At 39.9% G+C, this 17,915-nt stretch overlaps 1 protein-coding gene across 6 annotated transcripts in view; it reads right to left on the bottom strand.

The window, feature by feature from the left end:
- Positions 1-11,807: 11,807 nt before the first annotated feature.
- KLHL8 (kelch like family member 8) overlaps positions 11,808-17,915 on the bottom strand; it is a 73,967-nt gene continuing 67,859 nt past the window's right edge. For 5 of the 6 annotated variants that reach the window (XM_044945665.1, XM_044945666.1, XM_044945667.1 and 2 more), the window contains one exon: positions 11,808-16,569. In XM_044945665.1, coding sequence (XP_044801600.1) covers positions 16,446-16,569 — 124 coding nt within the window. In that variant the 3' untranslated portion in view covers positions 11,808-16,445. The remainder of the gene's footprint in view (positions 16,570-17,915) is intronic. The other variant, XR_006552146.1, reaches the window with a different exon arrangement.

The raw sequence follows: 17,915 nt of genomic DNA, 5'->3' as shown, positions 1-17,915 counted from the left end.
TTGGCGTGGAATGCATGCTTTCACTTTGCCTGTAATTGTAAAGGAATTCCTAAACTTGCTGTAGGTAGTTACCACTCACAGCCCAGGAAGAGTCTCATGTGGAGTAACTTGCCCATACTCACAGATCTCCTTCACAAACGAGCCTCATAGCACCGGTGTCAGGTCGCTTATCCTAACATCAGCTGCCAGGTGCAAGTGACCAGATTGGCCTGTTTAGTTTGCAGGGTGTGGGTGGACCTATTTGTAGAATGTTGATATTGGAAAGACTCTTAAGGCTATCTGGGTTCCCTTCCCTTTGCCACTCCAAAAGGAATACTACTCTACATGCTAATTCAGATCCTGGCTCTCTGGTCTGCTGTGTGACCACGGGCAAGTTAGTTAACCTGTCTGGGCTTTTCTCATCAATGTGAACCGATTTGGCATCTACTTAGTAGTAGGAGCACATTAGATGGTGTACAGAGAGTGCTTAGTCTAGTGCTTCTGCCGTAAACACTCAGACCGGTGGCTTTTTTAAACGTCCTCCTTCCCCTCTCTGTACCACAGTATTCCCACAGGTGACCTTTCAGTCTCTGACTGAACACCGATAAAGACCTTGCTACCCACCTCTCCTACTTTGATATTTTGTTCCTCCTTATGTTAGGCTGACCTCTGCTTTTATCAGTCCTCGTGAAAAAAAACAGGGACCTACTTACCTACCCTTGACAAGCTTACAGTAGAGTTGACAGCCAGCAATGACGGTGGTAAGTGTGCAGTGGCAAGTGGGGGGAAAGGGGGTGATGTAGCCCCGATTAAGAGAAGCTCAGACAAGAGCTAGAACTAGGCCTTAAAACATGGGTCTGAATTTTCACAAAGCCTTGCCATGTCATAGCTTGTCTCTTACGAATTTTCCGTAGTTGTTCATTGTATGTTCGTAGCCAGTTTATTTAATACCAACTACCCTGCTAAACACTGAGATTACCTCTAATTTGGAGTTAGTATAAAGGATGCTTCCACAGCCATCCCTGAAGCACGCTAGTTGGGCAGATTCAACAGTATTTCCCCATATTTTATGTAAAATGGGTGCATGTATCTTATATTTCACCCCTAAAAACATCAGCGTGCATTTCCAAATGCAATGTCCTACATCTTGAATTCGTTTTTCCCTACGTGTCCTCCTATTAGTGTTGCTAACTTCAAGTCTGTGGTGAGGATACAATCGTCAACACTCATAAATATGGGCTTTTCCCTGTGCCAACCATGCTTCACTTAGAGGTTTTAGCATACATTGATAATCTGATCCTTTACTAACCATGGCCATTATGTTTGGAAAACATGAAAAGGAAAAAGTGACCCAGTTTGATCGGTGGGAAATCTGATATCTTCATTTATATCGTTTTTCGTTACAAATGAAGTTGCCATTTGTAGTGCAGAGGTTACGGGGTTACCAATACTCGAGACCCAATTCAAGAGCCTAGCTGGATACATACGGGGTAAGTTTTCATTTAAGTCATATGGAATGAGTTCACCACTAGGAAGGGTTTCATTAATGAAGGAAGAGGATGCTGAGCAGTTTAAAAAACAAAGGAACAAATTATTCCTCCAGGATATTCATCTTTTTCCTTTTGATTTATTATATATATTCAGGATGTTAACCTCTTACTATGTTGTTAATACTTCTCTCCAAATTATCTTTTGCTCTGCAGTTTTTATAGCATTTTTAAACAAAGTTTCTTGAGTCTTAAGTAGGCCAACTTATACCAACGTCTTTGCAGTCTGCTTTTGGTATCTCAAGGTATGTAAGGACAGTTTGCCAGACACTGGAAGACAATTTTACTGCTCCTGATCACCGGCAGCAACTTGAAGGTAAGACACAAACCCCTCTGTGTCCTTTGGTCTTTTCATACGTATTTAGGCACTTTTGGAGCCTCAGCTATTTAAATGATTATTTGTTCACTATTTGCCATGATTGTCGGAAATGTGATTTGTCACAGTCCAGGCCGCTTTAAATTAGGACCCCTAAGTGGTGGTCAAAACTCTTCAATCCATTTTAAACAGCTCTGAAGGCCAGTGGGTCTTTACCCAAATATAATCAGAGGTTTATCTGCTGTTCTGGTTGTGATTAGATAACTGTACCCATCTAGTGTATTTTGTCTTAGGCTTCTTTCAGTGTTTGTGGTTTCTTCACAGACCATGCTCAGCTGAAAGCCAAAACTCTAGCGAGACATCTAGGCTCTGATAATAAAGACCTGTGCCCTTTGGACAGACTAGAGGGCGGGCCTTGAATACTCTGTAAACATAGTTCTATTATAGCTTGAAAAGACCATGTGCCTGCTTCAGATAAGTGCTTTCTATCACCCTTCTCTACTACCGGGGCCCAGCCCCAACATCTCTAGGAGACAGAAACAATTACGGGTTTGTATCTCTCCACTGCTAAATATTCCTGTAAATTATCACCTGTGCCCCAGCCCCGCCACTCATACATTTCTACATATCTGCACACTGCTATTGGAAAACCAATTGTACTCAGTTGCATGGGCTTTAGGAAAAGGTCTTTAGTTAACTATTCAACTCCCTGCTTTCTCATCTTTGTTCTGTAGCCTCTAAAGAGAGTCCTCCTCCTGCAGGTAGGACTTGGTACACAAGGTCACAACTGAGGACTTACAAGCATCTCAAGGGAATAAGTGACTGGGTGGAGTGGTTTTGCAGCTCTCCGAAGCCTACATATCTATAAGTATCATTTTTGGAATTTTTACATTTATTTTTGGCTGTGCTGGGTTTTCGTTGCTGAGGGCTTTTCTGTAGTTGCAGCGACCAGGGGCTACTCTCCGGCTGTGTAGGCAGGCTTCTCACTGCAGTGGCTTCTCACTGCCGAGCACAGGCTCCAGGCACGAAGGCTGCAGCAGCTGGGCGCTAGGGAACAGGCTCAGTAGTTGCGGTGCACAGGCTTATGTTCCTTCCCGCATGTGGGGTCTTCCCAGACCAGGAATCGAATCCGTGTCCCCTGCATTGGCCGGCAGATTCTTTACCACTGAGCCACCAGGGAAGCCCCATTTTGTAAGTTTTTAAAAGATTTGTTTTCAAACTGATTTACAAATAGTCAGATGACACAGAACCACATACAGGAAAAAAAGTCTAAGAGCAAGTCAACTTTATCCCTTCCTCCCCAGAGTAAACCACCATCAAGTCTGATGCATCTCCTTCCAGGACCTTTGGGCACTTAAAACATTATTTTTAAACACAAATTTAGATGAACTATATTCAGACTTTTCCCCACATTATGTCATCTATGTTAACCATTTTGGCTGTAAAATATTGTGCAAGTAAAGATAAATCATTTACTTAAACATTATCATCCCTTTATGCATGCATGTGTTCATCATTCAGTCATGATTCTTTGTGATCCCATGGACGGTAACCCACCAGGCTCCCTCTGTCCATGGAATTCGCCAAGCAAGAATGCAGGAGTGGGTAGCCATTCCCTTCTCCAGGGGATCTTCCCAACCCAGAGACCGAACCCGGGTCTCCTGCATTGCAGGCAGACGCTTTACCATCTGAGCCACCAGGGAAGCCCTTACAAGTGTTACTACAGAATAAATTTCTGGAAGGGGGACTGTCTGGGTCAAAAGACCAATTAAAGAATTTGTTACCAAACCACTTATCCCCAAAAACTCTTATACCAACTGTGGATGAGCTTACGTTCTTGCCCACTTCGATTGCAAAGTAAAAGTCTTTACTACCTCAATTTGCATTCTCTGACATCTGAAATTAACCATTTTGCCACAAACTTATTTGGCCATGTGGCGTTTGATTCTATGGAGTGTGTAGTCCTATATTTAGCTCATTTCTGTAAGATTATCTTTTCCTTCGTATTTGTAAATTAAGAATCATTTGTAAATTAAGAAACTTGGACTAGGTTTTTGATTACATGACTCTTCCCAAATCTGTTCTGTTGCCTGTACCTCGGGAGACATCACGGGCTGCTTACAGCATTTCCCATCGTTTCTAACACTGAAGGCCAGGGCCAATGCCTGAGTGAGTGAGACTCCATTCACATCACTGACATGGGTCCTTAGGGTTTGAAGCTCCATTCATCTTTAAAACTTATTTCTTGGTACAAGCAAATGCCATTCATCCTGGATGGAACTAGAAGCTGTAAAATACTGGTGAAGTTTTGAAGTCCACTGGAGGTACAGGATGAGTTTCACCATAGGTTTCTCTGTGGCCCACATGGATCTAGTCTAAAATTTCACTGTGATACGTCACTCCTGTGCCTTACTTGACTAGTCCTATTTTCTTTCCTTCCTTCACTGGGTCTTCTTCGTTGCACAGAAGAACAACTTTACCTAGTTGTGGCTAGTGGGATATACTCTCTAGTTGTATGTGGGCTTCTCACTGTGGTGGCTTCTCGAACATTGGCTCGAGGTGAGCAGGCTTCAGAAGTTGCAGAGGTGGCCCACGGGCTTAGTTGCTCCTCAGCGTGTGGGATCTTCCTGGGATGTTCCTGGACCAGGGATTGAGCCTGTGTCTTGTTGCAGTGGAAGTGTGGCATCTTAGCCACTGGGCCACCAGGGAAGTCACTCTTTTGATTTTAAATAAAGGTGAAAGGGAAGACTAATCTTTCATCCCTGTGAGATTTTTCTCCCACCCATTCAGAATGCACGTTGGCATAAAGCGTATGTCAGAGTGCCCAGCTTCTGAACCGCCTGTCATGTCTCTTCTTCATGCGGGGGACAGGTAACTTCATATCAAGTATTTTTCCATTCAAACATCTATTGTCCTGGCCCTCAGTGGCACTTGCTAACCTAGATGCTATTTTAAAGCCAACCACTGTGGCTACACTGATGAGATTATTTCAAGCTGGACAGCATGGCATAAGCCAGCTTATCTGTTAGGCAGAGGACAACAGCCCTCTTATGCCTGTGTATTGGTCCTGAATTCCTCACAGCAAAGCAGAGCCACCTTGCCTTTTCCCCTTCATTCACTACATCCATGATACCTTCCCATCCCCTTTGCACAACAGACCTGGACAGTGAAATATGGTCAGAACATGTGTTAAACCTTGTGTGCCGTGTACTTTCCATAGTCGTTTTTGTTTTTTGGCTGTGTTGGGTTCTTCGTTGCTGCCCCCGGGCTTTCTCTAGTTACACAGCGAGAGGGGGCTTCTCACTAGTTGCAACGAGCAGGCTTCTCATTACAGTGGCGTCTCTCGTTACAGGCTCTGGGGCATGTGGGCTCAGTAGCTGTGGTGCACAGGCAGAGCTGCTCTGTGGGATATTCCAGGATCAGGGATCAAACCCGTATCCCCTGGGTTGGAAGGTGGATTCTTTACCACTAGTCCAGCAGAGAAGCCCCGTGGTGTATATTTTTAAAAACCTTTCAAATTAGTCATTTCATTATCATGCTTTACAGATGATGAGATTTAGGCTCATTTGTCCATGGTCAAACAGCTAGTAATAGATGAAACTCAGGTTATGATATGGATCTTGATTGAAGTTAGAAACTTTGCTTAGAAGGAACTGAAGGAAATGACTTTTATAAGCTTTTAAAATGTCATCCACAACCAGTATCCTAACACTGTTAACATTTAACTATTTTTGAATTTTGCTAGAGACAATAAGGAAAACTGGATTGTGAGCAGGAATTAGGTTTTATAAAGCAGGAAGTCCTGAGAATCTTGCCGTCATAGAAACTTAAGAAGCACGACAGGAGGGACCCTGTCTGATGTTGCTATACGTGTTGTCCTGTGGGTTTTCACCATTTACCAGAACTAGTCAAGACAGCAGTATACTTCCAGTGACTGTTGAGATCGACAGGTTTTCTTCTTAATAAAGAGAAATAGGGACTGGTACTCCAGTGATTAGGACTCTGCCCTTTCACGGCCAGGGAACTAAGATCTCATAATTTAAGTGGTACAGCCAAATTTTAAAAAATAAAAGAGTAATAAATAAGAGTATAAATAGATAAATAAAGCGTATAAATAAATTAAATAAAAAATAAGAGCGTAAACTTTGATGTGATAAACCCTTAAAGAAATTAGCATAAAACTTTTAAAGTCATGAACAATGTAAAGTAACCTGTAAAGGTTAAAGTACCAGCAAATTTAAAATAGCTATAACAGGCAGCAGCATGAATTCCCCTTGGGTCCTCCAAGTTTCACAGTAAAGGGACCAAATAAACCTTTAACTCAGAAACTGAGGGCTTTGAGTATCTTGGGCCCAGCTGGACTCCGCTCACTTTCATCAGTGTCTATGCAAAACCACTATCACGATCTGTCTTCTCAAGTTACCTGAATGTCATGTACTATATTTAGTTCCTCATCTGTAATCAAAAAAAGGGGTTGAAATAAATGGTATCCTAAAGTCTACATAGTAAAAATATTAATAATCAAACATTTCCCTATTAAACATGAGTTAAAAGACCACTGTCCTTCAAGATCATCATCAGGGTGGGGGCGGATAAAGTGGGGTTCTAACACACTTGATCACAAGTTTATAAAATCGTCTTTAAAATTGTAGAACTAGACAGGCAAGCATACACACAACCCTACTTTATGATAGTTTTTCTGGGAAGGCTTAAACAATACTCTTCACATAAATCACCAGACTTGGTTCCAAAACAAAGGCAGAGGATAAAAACTGTCCTCATAGAATAATAGTATCTCCATAAATTGTTTTGGCAGTGATGACATCAGATTAATAAAAATTTCCACATATGAATCCTTTGAAAGGTGACAATTAATCACCACATTTTTAAAGTTCTGATGCATGTTTAAAACTTTTAATTCTCTAATATCAATTTCCCTCCTATCCAGTGTGTATCCTGAAGTCAAATAAACTATGTATCACCTACCCTAAATCTTATACCCCCTTATCCACCCAACTGATAACATAATTTCATTTACTGTAGAGTAGAATTACTGTGTAGTCAAGTGTCACAGGTGGATGGTCCGGCCTCTCCATTTGACTGAAGCAGTAAATCAGCCGCAGGCCGGACCATCCATCATGCTTCTACTGCTTTGTACTCAGGCGTGTGTGTATGTATATATACACACAGACACATAACATGATCATTTTAGAAACATGTCAAGAGAGCAAAATGTCCTGTTGGGTAAATGCACTGTGCTGAGGCCTAAAAGGTTAGGGAAGTTTCAAACTTCCATATGTACTGGGTTGGCCAAAGAGTTCCTTCTACCCTGATTTCCTGAAGCCACATCTTTACTTCACAAATACACATTCCTTAATCCAGTGGCTGGCCAGGTTCCTTCCTGAGCTCAATTTCATCACGATCTTTAATGTGCCTAGTGCTCTCATTGCTTGAGAGCCCAAGAGCCTGGGGCAGCTGAGACCCATTCTCCTCAAGTTTTACAGCTCTCTACAGGCATATTTACAAAGTGTTACCTGAAAATACCAGGAACCTCCAGACATTCCATTTGTGTGCAATTCATTAAAAAGAATTTACTTTCGTTCCACTGGTAAGAATTGTTTACTCCTCTGGCTGTTGTTTGAAAGGATGTGGTAAGTTTGAGTCAACAGAACTGTCTCTGGCCTTTTCCGCCCCATCTTAACAGGCATTAGCCACTCCGCAGGTGTAAACCTTTACGCCACAAGATGTTGAGTATGTAAAGTAGATGAGATCCAAAGCACAAAAACTTGGCTCGATTATAATGCACCTCCAGGGATTAAGTAAAAAGCCTCAGCCAGGTTCTGAAGATTATTAAAAAAGGTAATTAGGAAAACATTTTGGACCTGGGCCTCAAACTGCACTCAGTGAGCTAAACGGTGCAGGCACAACCTGAAATGCATGTTCAAGCTCCTATTAATGCCCTTTCCCCAAGTGCAATGTGAGGAATGCACCACTAGAGAGCAGCCACTTCCTTGGACCATAAAGAAGGCTGAGCGCATTGATGCTTTTGACTGGGGTGTTGGAGAAGACTCTCGAAAAACCCTTAAACTGTGAGATCAAATCAGTCAATCCTAAAGGAAATTAACCCTGAATATTCACTGCAAGGACTGAAGCTCCAGTACTTCGGCCACCTGATGTGAAGAACCGACTCACTGGAAAAGACCCTGATGCTGGGAAAAACTGAAGGCAGGAGGAGAAGGGAGCAACAGAGATGAGATGGCTGGATGGCATCACCAACTCAGTGGACAGGAGTTTGAGCAAACTCCAAGAAAAGTGAAAGACAGGGAAGCCTGGCATGCTGCAGTCCATGGGGTCTCAAAGAGTCGGACACAAATAAGTGACTGAACAACCAACAACTATTTCCTTTAGGGAAAAAATGCTGTTAGATACACTGGTTTAATCACAATGAGATACCACTTCACACCCGGGAGAATGGCTGTAATCAAAGAGACAAAGTGTTGGAGAGGGTGATGAGAAAGCAGAAACCTCCTACTGTACTGATGGGAATATAATATAGTACAGCCCCTGTGGATAACCATAAAAACCAGCAATCCCACTTGTGTAGACTCACCCAAGATACATGAAAACATGTTCACATGGACATGTTTATGAACATTCATGGCAGCATTCTGCGTGATAGCCCCAAACTGGAAACTGATCAACTGGTAATGGCTGAACAATGTAAGACAGACTGTTCAATATTAAAACGACTACAGTACAGATGAAATGAACCTCAAAAGATTATGCTAAGTGAAACAGGTACAAAATGCTATATTTAGAGTTTGATTTCACTTACATGACATACTCAGAAAAGGCAAGTTTATGGGCAGAAACCACATTAGTGGTTGCCTTGAATGAGAAGCAGGGAGGAAGAGGGAGGGAGTGAAGACTGACCCCAAGAGGGGCTCGTGAAAATTTGGGGAGCATGATGAAAGTGAACTAAATCTGGGTTATGGTGATGTTGGCTCGTGTGTGATAGTCAATTCAGTTGTGTCCAACTCTTTGCAACACCATGGACTGTAGGCCACCAGGCTCCTCTGTCCATGGAGATTCTCCAGGCAAGAATACTGGAGTGGGTTGCCATGCCCTCCTCCAGGGGATCTTCCCGACCCAGGGATCGAATCTACATCTCTTATGTCTCCTGCGTTGCAGGCAGGTTCTTTACCACTCGTGCCACCTGGGAAGCCCTGATTTGATACAACTCTATATTTACTAAACCACAGATTGTAAACCTAGTGGGTCAGTTTTTTTATCATATGAATTACAATTCAATAAATCTGGCTCCTAAGAAAGCACACTGATTTAGTACTGCATTAAAATACATAATGAAGAAATGAAGCGAGGAGGAGGAACCTAGAGGACTGTGTTAGAATGTAGTACAAATAGCCACTGTGTCGTTCAGTCCTGAGCTCTGGTCTCCAGACAGGAAAAAAGATAATTGTTTGCAGACGAATAGGGGGAAATCAGGGAATTTATGGTCAGGTAGGAACTTTATTACTTTTGGCCAAAAGCCAAAGCAGAAACTTTTTTTTAACAAAGGGAAGTTGCAAAGTCTCAGGCAGAACACAAATATTTTCTGAATCTACATCAGTATTTTGAAGGGATTTAGCACACTGCTGTTAAAAGGTACTGGTGTATATAATAAAATCACATACTTGAGACATTCAGGGCAGAGAAGCACAAAGTAATAGACACAGCTATACCAAGGAAACTTACAGTTTATGAATTAAAAACTCCCCATCTAAATTTGAGAAAAAACTTTAGGCATGACAAATATATGGGACCAAAAAGTTTAAGGTCTACTAAGATACTCAACAGATAAGTTTCACAGAGGGACGTAGTACTATAGGGCTTCCCTGGTGGCTCAGCAGTAAAAGAATCCACCTGCAATGCAGGGGACTAGAGTTCAAGCTCTTGGTTCAATCCCTATGTCAGGAAGATCCTCTGGAGAAGGGAATGGCAACCCACTCCAGTATTCCTGCCTGGGAAATCCCATGGACAGAAGAGCCTGGTGGGCTACTGTCCATAGGGGTCGCAAGAGTCGGAGACAACTTAGCAAGTAAACCACCACCACTGGTAAAATTTCTGACCACTTAATCCTCACCCTTCCAAAAGCATAAACCAGCCAGGGCAAGCAGGATAAAAATTTTTTAACCTGTGCATAATATCCTAATCAAAATAGGCTTTTCAGGAACCCCACAATTTAAGCAGGTATGAGACCTCTGCAATGTTAATAACAACTGAGAGGGTATGTATGTGTATGAGCAACCAGTACGTGAACAAGAGCCAAAGGCACTCACTGAGAGATTCGGAGGTCCAGCCCCAGAGCAGCACTGGACGGTGGAAGGTGCTTTGCCTTCTCTGATAGCAATAGGACAAAGGATCTGAGGCAGGTCTGAATGGGCTGGGTTTTCTGGGCCTCATCAACTAACCAGTGAACGTTCAAAACTAACCAGTTAAAGTTCAAGTCGATGATAAAGCCCCTGAAGTTAAGCGTTAGTTGCTCAGTTGTGTCCGACTCTTTGCGACCCCATGGACTGTAGCCCTCCAGGCTCCTCTGTCCATGGAGTTCTCCAGGCAAAAGTACTGGAGTGGGTAGCCATTCCCTTCTCCAGGGGATCTTTGAGATCTAGGAATTGAACCCAAGTCACCTACATTGACTGTCTGAGCTACCAGGGAAGCCCCTCAGGGAAGGGTTGATAAAGCCCCTAGGAACAGATTGAATCAAATACACGTCTGAAAATACACCACTTAGAAACAAAATTCAGGACTTCTCTGGTGGTCCAGTGGTTTAAGAATCCATCTGCCAAGGCAGGGAACATGGATTCAATCCCTGGTCAAGGAAGATCCCACATGTCATGGGCCATAACTACTGAGCCTGTGCTCTGGAGCCCATGAGCCGTAACCACTGAGCCCTAGAGCACGGCGCTCTGCAACAAGAGAAGTCACAGGAATGAGAAGCCTGCACACAGCAACTAGAGAGCAGCCCCTGCTCAAGGCAACTAAAGCAAGCCCGAGCATGGCAAAGACCCACTGCAGCCGAAAATAACGAAAATAAAAGTTAAAAAATTATTCCTTTAAATTAGCATAGATGTAAATCAGAAAACCTCAACACACACACACACACACACACACACCCTTGCTGAAAACTAGTCACAATGTGGAATGTCAACATACTTCCCTCCAGTGATAGGTCAAAGAACCAGAAAAAAAAAAAACAGCCATAAACAGACAACTGAGAACACAATCAGCTAGTGTGATATAAAACACAAATACAGAAACTGCATTACAACATAAGGCTTTTCAAGAATTCACAACAATCATGATAGAACCCAAAGAAATTAAGAAAAAAATATTATTTGGAATTTTAAAATATACTTCTAACTCACAGATCAAAGCAAAACATGGAATGAACATTTATAAAATACTTAGAAGTGAACATTAGTGAAAACAGTACAAGTAAAACCAAGTGGGATCCAGCAAATGATATTTTAAAAAGTATATCTTACTTAAAATGACTTACACATCCTAAATATTTGGTTGTATAACCACTAAGATACTGAATGGATAATTAATTTTTCCTCAAAAAAAAAAAAGAAAAAGAGGTCAAGGTGGTTTTATATGTAAGTTCTATTACATGTTGAATAAATGGATTGTTTCAGTGTTAAATAATTCAGAGAATAGAAGAGAAAGAATACTTCACCCTGTGTGTCACTTAGCTCCTGGTTAAGACAAACTGACCACTGGAGTAGAATAGAAAGTCCCACACATTTACTTACACGGAAACTGGCCATGTAGGAAAGGTCCCCAAAGAAAGGATGTTACTAAACAGTATGAAGAAAACTGGTCATCGCATAATAAAAAATACCCAATAGTAAAAATAAATAAAATTTCTCTCACACATACACAAATCAATTCCAGGTGGATTAAAGACTACATATGAGAAACTTTATTAGAATAAATGATAGATTTCTTAAGACACAAAAAAGAACATGTAAATACATTAAAGTTAAGTTTTCTGTACCAAAATACAAAGTGAAGAGATAAGCCACAAACTGAGAGAAGATAATGTGCAATAAAAATAAATGGAAAAATTAGTATCCTATTATGAAGAACTCTAAGGTAAACAAGGAAAAAATGGAAAAAAGGAGCATTTCACAGAAGAAACCAGTCGACTAATAATCATGGAAACATGTTCAACTCAACAATCAAGAAAATGCAAACTAAAGCCATAATAAAATATCATCTTACACTTAACAGATTGGCAAATGAATCATGTCTTACAACAGCAAGTAAATAATAAATCATTTTCCAAAATGGTTGTGTAAACTGGCACAACCATTTTAGGAAATAATTTCACTATTTTATAAAGCTGATCAAGCAAACGCTACTTCTGGATATGTACTCTAAAAAAACTTGCACACGCATGCATACCAAGAAACTGTATTCAAATATTCACTTCAGCACTGTAAAGCAAAAATATGGAAAATACCCAACAAATTTGAAAAGCGAACCTGCTGAATGAAAAGATCAAATTACTAAGACTACATAATGATACTATTCTTTATAAAGCTCGTCAACGCAAGAGTACACAACATGTAGCTTTCTTATTTGTATGAAAACAAAAAAGAGCAAAGAAATGAATGACTCAGGATAGTACTTAGCTCTAGTGAGAACAGTTGGCTGGGAATTGGAATTGAGAAGGAACAAAAGGCACAGTCAGGACTACCACGAATGTTGTTAATAATTAGGGACTGAATGCACAAGCATTTCATTACTATGCTCAAAAACGTACATGTCACACATATATTCCACTTATGTATCAAATATTAAATACAGAAATACAGTCATCAGTGGTTACCAGAGGCAGTGTAGCGGGTGTGAGAAATAGGTAAAGGGGGTCAAAAGGTATCAATACAAATTCCAGATTTAAAAAATAAGCCTGGAGATGTAACGTATGGCATGGTGACTATAGTTAATAGTGCTGTGTGGCATATCTGAAAGGAGCTGAGAGAACAGATCTTAAAACTTCTCATTTCAAGGAAAAAAACTATGATGATGGATTCTTGTGGTGACCATTTCACAATGTATACATATACTGAATCATTATATTGTACACATAAAACTTAAACCAATATAATAAATGGAAATAAGTGACCGAAAAATGAGAAGTAGTGACCAGAAGTACTTTTATACTGCTAAGCAGCAGCTATGAAAAAGAAAATCCTTCCTTAAATGTACATACTTTTAGGTGGAACAGTAGAATTTTTCAGTCAGAGAAATATTGGTTAACCAGTGACTAGTTGTAAATCTTGGACAAGTTACTTCCTGTATCTGAGTAACTCTCAATTGCAAAATTACTGTAAAGATTAAAATGTTATTATAAAGTGACTGATGCAGGCATTATATTAAACAAACTATAGTTATTAATAAACAAATTGCAGTTATCAGTACGCCCCATGAGTACTACCCAAATTTAAGAAATCCCTTATATAGCTCAAGTAGGCTGAATTTAGCCTCAACCAATAAAATAATGGAAAAATGACTTGTTAAAACAACAAAAACCACCAGAATTTTTGCACCACAATAGAATTCCCAGAGTTCCCTTCAAAGAAACTATCCTACTGTTTTCATACCCGTGACACATTTATTTTGCAACCAGGTTACCTTGTACTTCTTCATCTCCCCACCTGTTTCTCTCCTTTCCCCATCCACCTCCTCTGGCAACCACGTTTGTTCTTGTATGACTGTGATGAGACTAATTCTCTTGGATGACTTACAAATGGATCTTCAGGTGGTTTCCAAGGAAGAGTTTCAGAAGAGTTTTTAGCAATGGCAAGACAGGCAGAAAACAAAGATTCACGAGGTTACTAATTGGAAGGACAACATCTTAATGCGTAAAGAATCTTATTTCTAAATAGTATAAGTCTACAACTGCTGAAGAGACAATTGCTCAGTCAGTTGCCTTTAACCTCTTTAAGGGTTAACAAAAATCTTCGTATTTTCTGTTAAACACAAAGATCCTTTCTTTGGAGAAAAAAATATTTCAGCCAACCTACTAAATCAATTTTGTATTTGAAGGATGGAGAATAAACAATTATATCATTTTGAAAAGATTCTATGAAAGCAATCAAAAAGTTACATACACTATACAGAAAGAATAGATACATAATACTCATATTCCTATTCATAATAGATATACACAATGTATTTTGAATCAATAAATAGCACTGATGTGAATCCAACTTTCTGATCTCTGTACCTGGTAATATATGAGAGTTTCAGTATTTTGATTTGCTGGAATATTACTACACAAATTTATATATGGTTTTGAGAAAATATTATAGAGAAGTTCTTTTGCTACTTGTCACTCTACATAAAACACTTTAATCTTTTCATACCATTGTCAGGTCCTTCAAGGCTATACTTCTGATGGCCCGCACATAATGCAACAGTTAGCCACGTGTTGTTTACTTCACATTACTTCCCTTAGCAGGAGTTCATATTTTATGGGTAGCGAGAGTAGCAACTTAGTAATGTTAGATGACTCCTGTATTGATAAAACTAGTAATGAAAACATAACACCTTCATGCTCCCAAGTGCTATACTCATGACAAAGGCAGAAATAAAATTTTTTAATAACCTTAGAAAGAATAAAAGATCCACTCCCCCTCAAAATAAATATAACATTAGGCAACCATACCTAGACAAGTATTATAATACAGGAAGTCCATTAGACCTGGGAAGGAGCTGAAGCCAGGTTTTGAGCCTTATTCTCCATATGCAGCCAGTTATAGCCAGTCCAGTAAGTGCTACAGAGTGAACTGCGTTGGGGTTTGACTGAAATACAGTTACAGTTGTAGAAGAGAACATCAGTTCAGATCCAGCAATGACTTATGGACTTGCCCACAGGCTGACAGCAAAAATTGCCATAATTTGGGAACATATGAGTTGGCTTCATGAAAGACCTTTTTCTGCTAGCTGAGTTCTCTTAAATTTTCTTTACCTTATTTTTTTGATTGAATATACACAAAGCACTAGCTTTTATAATGTGGCTTTTTGCCTCTCTGTACTGAAAAAGCCTAGGCTGTCATTTAACAAGGCCCATCACAGCTACTAGGCAGTTAACTTCAGGTTCTGCACTGCCCCAGCTTCCTCATGAACAAGATGACTGACAGCAGTGAACTACACCAAATTCTAAGGCATAATAACTAAAGGAGAATTCAAGAACGTCTGGAAGAGAAGTACCAAACTGCACTGCAAATACAAAATAGAATAATTTAATATTCTTCATAAATATTTATAAAAATATATACATATAATGAATAAGCCACTTTATAATGCTGGTAAAACCACGAAGAGCTGTTAGATCAACAGGTGTATAAATAGCCTGCCTTCAAAGCAATGGAAAGAAATATTTTCAATTAAAATTCATTAAGTACACTGGAGAGAAATATAACAGGAGAAAAAAAAACTAGTTTCATCTTCCTTTGCTTTTACAATATCTTTTATTGGTAAAGATGGATATGAACTAATCAACAGTTCAACTAAAGTCTGTAAAGGGTTTTTGTAGAAATGAATTCAATTTCTCATAATAAATAAATCCAGATTCTGTACAGTTAGAAAAACTATGATGGTGGCAAACAGCAAAATAGAAGGATAATAAATCTCAGATTCAGAATGAAATAATTAATCAGAGTGTTAAACGTATTTTTGGAGTTGCCTCATTAGGGAGTCATGTAATGGACACCACTCCCATTCAAGGTCTCTCAAATGGGCACTAGAATAATGCTGACTCTAAAGCCTTCTCCTCTAATAATCTCATCTGGTTCCATTTTTTATTACTGTGAAACAAAACCCCTTTCATGTGAAAAAATAAGTGTAGATTCATTCAGATGGAATCGTTCATTTAGATCTTTTGGTGTCCTAACAATTCAAACTGAAATGAAGCCTATGATCCTATAGGCTAACACTCAGAAAGATGAAACATTTTTCCTACTTCTGTAAATATCCAAGGAATTGACAAATCAACACCTAGAAAAAAGCAAGGCATAAATTCATCAGCACCAAGGAGAAATGATCTTCAAATGCAGCAGGTCTGTTAGGAGTCCTGATATCTCTGTGTTGATGAACAGGTTCTAATCTCCCCAGAGGACAAATCCAATGCCTAAGTTTAACGCCTTTAGGCAAAAGGTAAAGCTCAGCAAACGACTTCCTTCTGCATGTTCATTCATCCACACTTTAAAAAAAAAAGTTAATTTCAAAATTCTGGCACTCCACTCTGCTAAACATTTCTTTCTTTCTTTTTTTTTTTGGAGGAGGAGGTTTCAGCTTAGACTGTCTTCTTTCCCTACTTAATTATTTGTTAAAGTGGGAAATATCAACTTTATTACTTGTAATTCCTCAGCTACCATTCCAAAAGTTGCACTCAGTCACACAGAACAGTTTACATTTACATGACACTCTAGTAAATAGTTAAAACTGCTCAAAGGTGGCCATTACAAAATCCTGCTTGTCTTTCTGCCTATCAGATATGACTAAACTGTTGGTGACTGGAACTCAAGTCACATACAGTCAACCACATTGCTGGATCCATGACCTACATCTCGGATTTGGCTAGTTAAACAGGCACACACAGCTACACCTGCTCCAGCTCTGCAGTGAGACACAGATCCAACAAGCTCCCACCTGAAAAGACAGAGAACAAAGAATGTTATCTTAAATCATGATTCGCTTCACTCATAAGACAAAACAAAACCTCCCTATAGAGACTGGTTTTGAAAGACAGTAAACTATCCCCAAACATTTCTATTAACTACATCTAGCAGCATTTTCCTTTTTTATGGATCACAGCCTTGTCATGGCAAAGGGGCTTGTGTGATTCAATGAAGCTATGAGCCATGCTACGCAGGGCACTCAAGATGGATGGGTCATAGTGAAGAGTTCGGACAAAACATGGTCCACTGGAGGAGGAATTGGCAATCCACTCCAGTATTCCTGCTGCAAGAATCCCATGAACAGATGAAAATACAAAAAGATATGATACCAGAAGTTGAGCCCCCCAGGTCAGAGGTGTCCAATATGCTATTGGGGAAGGGTGGAGGGAAGTATTAGGTTGGTGCAAAAGTAACTGTGGCTTCTCACTGTGGAACTCTGCTGTTTGACACTGGAATACATTCTTAAATAAATGCTTTATGTTATACATCATTTTAATGTGCATTTCTTGCTTTATGTTTTTTTGCTAATGACTTATTACTTGCTATTTATTTTATATTTATTTTAGATTATAGAAATGATGTTAGACAAAACGCCAATTCAAGCAATTTTTTAATTTGAGTTCAAAATGGTTTGTAAAGCAGCACAGACAACTTGCAACTTCAACAATGCATTTGGCCCAGGAACTGCTAATAAACATACAGTGAGGGTGGTTTAAGAAGTTTTGCAAAGATGATGAGAGCCTTGAAGATGAGGGGCATAGTGGCTGGCCATCAGAATTTGAATGAACCAATTGAGACCAACAGAACAGTATGAAAAGGAAGAAAGATATGATACTGAAAGACAAACCCACCAAGTCAGCAGGCATCCAAAATGCTACTGGAGAAGAGCAGGCAAATAGCTCCAGAAGGAATGAAGAGGCTGAGCCAAAGCAGAAATGATGCCCAGCTATGGATGCGACTGGCGATGGAAGTAAAGTCTGATGTGGTAAAGAACAATACTGCATAGGAACCTAGAATGTTAGGTCCATGAATCAAGGTAAACTGGAAGTGGTCAAACAGGAGATGGCAAGAGTGAATATCGACATTTTAGCAATCAGTGAACTAAAATGGACTGGAATGGGCAAATTTAATTCAGATGACCATTATATCTACTACTGTGGACAAGAATCCCTCAGAAGAAAAAGGGTAGCCCTCATAGTCAACAAAACAGTCCAAAATGCAGTCCTTGGGTCCAATCTCAAAATGACGGAATGATCTCAGTTCGTTTAGAAGGCAAAACATTCAATATCACAGAAATCCATGTCTATGCCCCAACCA

The sequence above is a fragment of the Bubalus bubalis genome, chromosome 7 (genome assembly GCF_019923935.1).
Source record: "Bubalus bubalis isolate 160015118507 breed Murrah chromosome 7, NDDB_SH_1, whole genome shotgun sequence".
NCBI lineage: Eukaryota > Metazoa > Chordata > Mammalia > Artiodactyla > Bovidae > Bubalus > Bubalus bubalis.
This window is presented reverse-complemented; position numbering and strand designations above follow the sequence as displayed.